Source organism: Chiroxiphia lanceolata, chromosome 14 (assembly GCF_009829145.1).
Source record: "Chiroxiphia lanceolata isolate bChiLan1 chromosome 14, bChiLan1.pri, whole genome shotgun sequence".
Taxonomy (NCBI): Eukaryota; Metazoa; Chordata; class Aves; order Passeriformes; family Pipridae; genus Chiroxiphia; species Chiroxiphia lanceolata.
The window spans coordinates 18632096-18639849 of record NC_045650.1 but is presented as its reverse complement, the minus strand read 5'-3'; the positions used below and the strand labels follow the sequence as shown (position 1 = coordinate 18639849).

The window sequence follows — 7754 nt, the reverse complement described above, 5'->3', positions numbered from 1 at the left end:
TGAAGCTGTGGGCACAGGTGATGTGGGACCCCTCCACACACACATCTCATGGATGGGAATGCAAACTTGGGAGCTGAGCAAAACCCCCCTCAGGGGTAACAGAAGCATCAGACAAGGAGTTGCCACGTGGATGTGCAAGGTTAGCAGGTTTAGTCAAGTCAGATGCAATGTGACCTCACAGATGAGTGAAGAAAGACCCTGTTGGAAAACACATGAAAACAGCCCAAAGTGGACTCCAAGAGGAGGAATCCCCCGTGGTGAGGGGCTCAGTGCTCCTGGCAAAGAGCTGAGGAGGGTGATGGCTCCTTGCCCCCACTGCCTGCACCCCGAGGCACCCAGGGGAGCCCAACACCAGGGGAAATACGGGCTCTGACTTACAGAGCAGCTTTAACTGCAGCAGTGCTGATGGCATTTGTTAGGTATTGATTGCACAATCGATAGGCTGTCAGTGTTAGCAGCGTTTTAACTGGACTGGTAATAAAAACAACTGTTCATTGCATTTTTGGTTATATTGTTAAAATTTTAAACTAGGCAAACAGTTCATTTTGAGGCTTGGCATGAGAAAGGTGTATTTGGCTTTTGGCAGATAACACCCTCCAGCTCAGCTAACACATCTCGGTCCTGCCCTGCCTCCTAGAGTGGATGGGATACAGGGAACTGCCATGCCCTGAGAGCTCAACACCATCCCTTTCACAGAGACCTGGTCAGAGCTAGCACCTCTCAGCTCTTTCCCCTGCCAAGCAATACTCATGGGTCAGGGCACAGGCCAACTCAACTCCTCCACCTCACACAGCTGCCCACTGTGGCTGTGTGAGCTCTGAAAGCCCCTTCAGCAGCCCATCTCTGCCTTGCATCCAAGGCCTTGGCATGCCAAGGCAGAGTGGAAAAGCACAGAGCTCTGCTCTCAGTCTGCTGCTGATACCACTGCAGAGGTAGCTGAGGGGACAGCAGGGACTGCCTCACATCAGGTAGCTGAGCCACATCCCCAAGAGCAGCCCAGGTCAGAGGCAGGAAAGAGAGGCTTTAAACCTCTGTGAAGGACCAGTCTGCCCTTGGGAAAGTACATCCATGCCCATGTAAACAGCATGTTACCAGTTCATATAAGCACCTGAGGGTATTACAGCCTACTGAGCCCCTGTGGCATCAGGAAGCCTTTTGCTCCTGTGCATGGGGATCGACAGGATCCCTTTTCAGGGCAGAGGACATCCCCCTGTGGCTGCTGGGGCTTCCCACCTGCATCTGCCCACAGCACTAAGCTGGGTCTGAGCAGGGCTGGAGGGATGCTGTGGAGCTGAGAAAGTACCCAGGATATCTGCCTGCAAGCAAGGGCTCAGCCCCACACCAACCTCAAGCCAAAGGGTCTGTCCCTCTCTGCTTCACCTCCTGCAGCCTTCCCCAGGATGCTTCTGGGGGCAGATATAACAGGCACCATTCTGAAGACTTGCCTGGGCCTTACAGCCCCCCAAATTCTGCCCCAGTGTGAGGCTGCTCAGCCCTGGTAAAACCCCTCTGTGTGCCTGTGCACGCTGCACCTTCTCAGTCCAGAGGCTTTGCCCACCATGAAAACCAGGTGGAGGGATACAGAGCAGTTTGGCCACCTGGCAGAGAGCTGGCTAGCCCCAGATCCCTCATCTTAAGCAGGGACTCTTTGCTCAGCTTCCCCCAGCACCCCAAATAAACCAAGCTGTTCTCCATCTCCTTTGCATGCTCCCCCTGCAACTCCTCTCAGCCTCCATCCCTGTGCCTGGCAGCATCTCAGTCCTCCCAGGGGCAAGAAACAGCCTGTCCTTACAGCCCACCCAGGGTAACATTTCCCCACAACAGGCTCACTTTTAATTTGCTTACCCAAGCAATAAAGCAGAAATGAGAAATGGCAGCTAATTAAAAGTATTGATTCCTGTGGCATTCAAGACTGTCCGGACTGAGTCACAGGGGGAAAGAGGGATGAGGAGCCTGGAAGAAGAACAGGGGACAGTAAGACTGCAGTGCTGCAGACAGGTGTCTGCAGCAAATAACAGCTGCTCTGACAACCCTGCTTGTACAACACACTGTCCACAAGACACCGGTTCTTTTCTTTACCAGAAAAATCTCCAAGATTCCCATTACATCAGCTCCATGTGAACCCTCGTTTGACATGGCCCTTTTATTTCTAAGGCTAGCTGGTGGTAGGCAGACAAAAATCCTGAAAAGGGGGAAAGGCACGTTGGGGATGTGTTTGTGCAGCGATGGCACAGCGCACTCAAAGTCACCGCTCGCAGAGCCCCCTGACCTTCACGTCTGAGGAGCCACACGCAAACACACAGAAGATGTTGTCTTTGTGGCTCAGGTACACACAGGACTCAGAGGGTGCCCGGGGCCAGCAAATCCAGACAACTTCCAGCTCATCCACTCTGCACACACCACTGGAACCTCCCTGCTTCGAGACGGGTTTTAAAACCAAAGTCGGCGCCTGTCGCTGCCTGTCCATGGGGATGGGAGTGGGGGAGATGGAGGACACCAGTAGGGCCTCAGGGCTCTGCCATGGCCAGGTTTCTCTCAGCAGAAACACACAGTTCATGGAAATGTACTCAAACTGAAAGACAGTAGGTTTAGATTTGATATTAGGAAGATATTCTTCCTGCGAGGGTGGTGAGGCACTGGCACCAGAGGAGTTGTGGATGCCCTATCCCTGGAAGAGTTCAAAACCAGGCAGGATGGAGCTCTGAGCAACCTGGTCTAGTGAAAGACATCCCTGTACATGGCAGGGGGTTAGAACTAAATAATCTTTAAGGTCCCTTCCAACCCAGGCCATTCTGTGATTCTATATAGGTGAGGAAGATGCTCATGACAAGAAAGGAGCTGGAGTTGCCTCTGCCAAAGGGAACAGGGTACCCAAGTGCAGCATTTTCTTCTGAGGACTCAGAAGCAAGGAAGAACCTGAAGAAAATTCCTTCTCCTCTGAATATGCCCCAGAACCTTCACAGAGAAGTGCCAGAGTACCTTCAAAATTTCTTACCTTCAAAACTGCCCTGTCAGCTTCCTCAGCAAGGTTTGCACCCACTTCATGGGGAGATCTTCCCCCATTGCCTGGTGTGTTATCCTAGCTTCCCCTAAGCTCCAGGGGGGAATTCAGGCACACACTTGGGCTCCTTTTTCTCACTTCTTCCAGCCTATCCTGTTTTCCCCAGAGGGCAGCCTGCTCTGCCCAAGCTCTTCAGGCCATCCTGCCTTGCCAAGGGGGTAGCTCTTTCTAAAGCACAGCCAGGCATGGAGAGGGCCAGTGACCACTTCACCAGCACCCACCTGCCACCATCCCACACCACACACGGGGATCACAGCACTGGAGGGGATCAAAGGTCCTGCTGCAACTGCAGGTAATCCATCCAGGCAGGCAGGCAGAGGGATTCACTCTCTGCAACAGACTTTATCTGGCTCCGAGATGGATAAACCTAAATCCTCTACTGTATTTCCCCTCCACTCTCTAGTCCAGAAGATGTAATGTGACATGTGGCCGAGATCAAAAGGCAATTTTGGGAACAGTTCCAGCAGAAATGTGTCACTTGGGGCAGGGAGGGTGCAAGGATGACTGAAGTCACAGAGGAAGGAGAGGGAAGAAGACCTGCAGTCTACAAACATCCCTCCTTGCAGACCTTAAACCAACTGCATGGAGGAACCAGCCAAGGTAGGTGCCCCCATAACAGGTAGCAAGCTCACAGGCAACCAGTCCTGTTACCTACCCCAAGCCTGGATCCTTACTCCAAGACCTGCAACCCTGCCAAAGCTGCCTGGCTCCCACCCCCTGCACTGCCCAGGCACAGCTTGTCTGAACCGGGCTCTCCCAGCAAAGGGAAGAGTCTGCTGGGCTCTCCTAAAACCCACCTTGCTCCAGCTGAGATACTGAACACCATCTCAGCTTGAGCCTTTCCCCCATGGACCACCAGCCCGGGGAATTTCTCTTGGGAGACCACCTGCAGTTCTGGGCTGAGGAGGGCACCAGGGAGAGCCCCATGATGGGACGAGGAAACCTTCACCCTCAGAAGCCCCAAACCAGTGGGGCAAGGGGAGAAATGGTGCTGGGAAGGCACCCAGGATCTTCCATCCAGCCCTCCAAGGGAGATGGTTGAGATGGCTGCACCTCCTGCTCACCATCACCCCGAGCTGCTGTCATGGTAACATACACTTGGATTCAGGAATCCAAGTACTTCGGATTGGGTACTTCTGCCTGTTTAACCAAAGAGGAGGCAGCACCAGGAAAGAAGGGGAGCAAGTCAAACACCATGGGAGCTCACAGACAGGCTGGCCTGGACCTGCATGATGTGCAGGTCTGCAGCCTCCAGCCACCTACAAGAGGGGTGCGTTCATCCACTTAGGTTCTGCTCCTCATGGCTGGGAAACATGCTCATGAAGATGGTGATATGGCCCCCACACCACACTGAGACCCCACATGAAGACAGGGAGATAGAGGACTTTGGCTCCACAAGAAAAAACTGGGACCCAACACCCACCAGTCTGTGTGGTGTGCTGGGTGCTCAGCACCAACCTTCCCCTCCAAAGGGCAGACCACACCTCGGAAAGGTCCTCAGATGCTCATCAGGGGCTGCAAAGAAAACACACATTGCCCAGCACCACCACACCCCCTTTGGCAGTAGCTCCTGTGTGGGTGGGCAGGGGTTGCACTCTCCAGTTGTTTCCCAGGAGCAGCCCCAGGACAGGGCACATCCAGCATCACCCATGGACCACGGGAACAAGCCGAGCACAGAACCTTTGCTTTGGAACCCCACTCATACCTGCAGGAGAAGCAGGCAGTGCTTTGATTTCAGAGCTATTGAATCCAAATGAGAATGAGCAAGCCATTCCCCCTCCAGGAAACAGCTGCATGGGAGGCTGGTGACCTTCTACACCACCTCCACATCCCAGCCCCTGGAGAACGAGTGGAATCTCGCTTGCAGCAGCCCTCTGCATGCAGTGCCTCACTCCTGGGATGGCAGCACCAGCACCACTCGCAGTCCTTGGCTCCCCTGGGTGCAGAGGAGGCAGGAGCTGGGGGAGGAAAAGCCATCTAGGGAGTTCTCAAAGAGGCCCATGCTAGAGAGCTTGGAATTGCTTCCAAACTTCCCTGATTTTCAAGAGACTCTGGTCCAGGTAGTGTATAGGAGAGACACAAGACAGAGCAGGACTGGACAGCCAGACCCCACCTCAGCAGCTCAGAGTAGCTGTCACAGAGGCACAGTATTGTGGGGAAGAGCAGCAGCATCAAGTCCAGCAGCACCAAGAGCAGCTGTGCTGCTGATCCTGCCACGGCACACAGGAGAACCACAGACATCTGGGCTCCTGGTGAGCCATGAGCCAGCCATCCCCACGGCCCCTGTGCTTCACACCTTTCCCCCAGCTCTGCACACCCCACAGCAGATCTCACCTGGCTGAGCCTGCTGTGCTGCAGGACTTCAGGCTTCACGCCAGACCGTGGGCTCAAAGCTGCTCTGAAACCCCAAAATCCTCTGGTCCAAACTCACACAAACCTTGCTTGCAGCCTGCTGACATAACTTCCCTCTGGAGAATGGGCAAAGCCAGGTGGCCTCCTGTGCTGCAGTGTCCAGCCCTGCTGTCCACAGCCTAAGAAGAGGTTATTTTGGGGCTTGCTCCAAATGGCCTGTTCATGAACATCTTAAGAAAAACAAAAAGCAGGCTTCTGGGAGAGAGGAGTCATCACTGTTGTGTCCTGCTGAGTTGTCTCCATTTCCCCCAGCTGTGAAATGGGTACTTGCACTTCCCAGAGGTCGATGAGAGAGCTTTTTCTGGGTATCATCCAGGGATGACTATTTCATTCCTAGAAATGACGCTCAGAGGGGAGAGAAACCCAGCATCACACAACACATTTCTGGTTGATTCACCTGAGCATCCCAGCTCTTTTCCCGCAGCTCTGGTAGAAGCAGGTGAGGCCTGAAGATGCACCCTCTGGCAGCAGAAAATATCTCTGCAGAAGTCAGGGGGCTTCCCTGCTTCCATGGCACTGCCTGGGGGGCTGCCTGGTGAAGCACACACATTTCCCCCTGGTATGACCTCTCTGAATTTCAGTATATTTGCTCCATATTTGACCTCTCCCATCCACAACCCACAGCTGAGAAAGCTTCTGTTGTCCAGGGCATTATTTTTGGCAATGGGAGAGATCTAAAAGAAGGAAACAATTAATAATATATAGCCAATTAGCTCAGTGCATTGTGGTGCTGGACAAGTCACTGCAGGGCACTGAGCAGACCCTTACAGTGAGTACCCTTGGGTTTTCCTTCTGGATGCCAGCCCTGAGGAGCAGCCTTTGGCAACCCTCTTCTCCCCATCTCCAGGAGAGCCTTAGCAGGGAAAGGTAAAACCACCTGTGAAATGGGCAGCAGCCAAAGCTGTGTCTGCTGAGCCCTGTGTCCGCTCTGCCAGGAGTTCAGGCAGCCTGCAAGTGCAGCTGTGCCATTGTGTGCTTCCCTCCAACATCTGCCTGTCCCGCTCACTGAAAAAAATCATGGAGCTGCTGCTAATTTCATTAGCAGGCCCGTCAAGCGGTTCATCAATCCATGATTTCCTGGCTTGCCGCCTTGAGGAAACAAGCGGGATCTGCTCTGAATTCACAAAGCCATCCCCTGGGGTCATTTGTCTGAAGGCTTAAAATTTCCCGAGTGCATTATTATCTCGGATTAAAACCGAGGGGGAGGGAGGGGGTTTGATTCCTTTTTCTCCCCGTCCGCAGGAATAAGCCAGACAGCCCTAAGCTGCCGGCAGCTCCCGACCCCGGGGAAGGAGCAGAGGATCCGCTGTCCCTCGGCCAGCCCCGCTCCGCCCCGCAAATGAGGCAAAGCCCACGGAGCGGGGCGCGAGTCCGGGTGGAAGAAGCTTCGGGAAATACTTGGGGTCGTGTTGCCGAAGGGTGTGACCCCGCCGCCTGCACTCTGAAAGGTCCCCCTGTCCGCACAGAGGGTCCCGCACAGAGGATCCCGCTGCCCACTCGGAGGGTCCCGCACAGAGGGTCCTTCACCTACCCGGAGGGTCCTGCACAGAGAGAGGGTCCCTCGCACGCCGGGTCCTGCACGCCCAGAGAATCCCGCACAGCCAGAGGGTCCCCCCCCACCCGCAGGGAGGATTCCGCACAGGGGGTCTTGTCCGGAGGGAGCCCGCACACCCGGAGGGTCCCGCATACCCCGAGGGTCCCGCACAGAGGAACACACCCGGAGGGTCCTGCAGACCTGGAGGGTCCCGCACACCCCGAGGATCCCGCACAGGGCATTCCACCCGGAGGATCCCGCACCCGGAGGGTCCCTCACACATCGAAGGTCCCGCACAGGGGATCCCACCCAGAGGGTCCCGCACATCCGGAAGGTCCCACTCGGAAGGTCCCGCACACCCGGAGGACCCCGCACAGGGGATTCCACCCGGAGGACCCCGCACATCCCGAGGACCCCGCACGAACGCGGCGGTTCCGCGGCCCGCAGCGCTCTCTGCCGGCCGCTGCCGCCCCTGCGCCCCGCAGCGCTGGGCCGGGGGTGCGGGAGGAGCGGGGGGTCCTGGTGGGCTCCGCAAAGAGCCAGTGGCAAACTCAGGGGCGACAACTCACAGGAAAGGGGGAAGCGGGGAGCCAGGGCTCGTGCCGTTGTACGGAAAAGCAGGACTGAAACCACCTCGACTTCAATGAAAAGCGTCTTGGTAATAAATGTAAAGAAAAAAAAAGACAAACAGAAAATCTACAATTTAATTTAGAGATGGCAAAAAATACCTTCTTATCTTACCCCGAA

At 55.2% G+C, this 7754-nt stretch overlaps 1 protein-coding gene across 1 annotated transcript; it reads left to right on the top strand.

Annotated features, from left to right (window-relative positions):
* The first annotated feature begins 4104 nt into the window (after positions 1 to 4104).
* On the top strand, positions 4105 to 7634 carry LOC116794051 (proline-rich proteoglycan 2-like). The gene is made up of 2 exons (XM_032702369.1): positions 4105 to 4148; positions 6716 to 7634. Exons 1-2 carry the CDS (start codon positions 4105 to 4107, stop codon positions 7632 to 7634), a joined length of 963 nt encoding a protein of 320 aa, XP_032558260.1.
* The last annotated feature ends 120 nt before the right edge of the window (positions 7635 to 7754 follow it).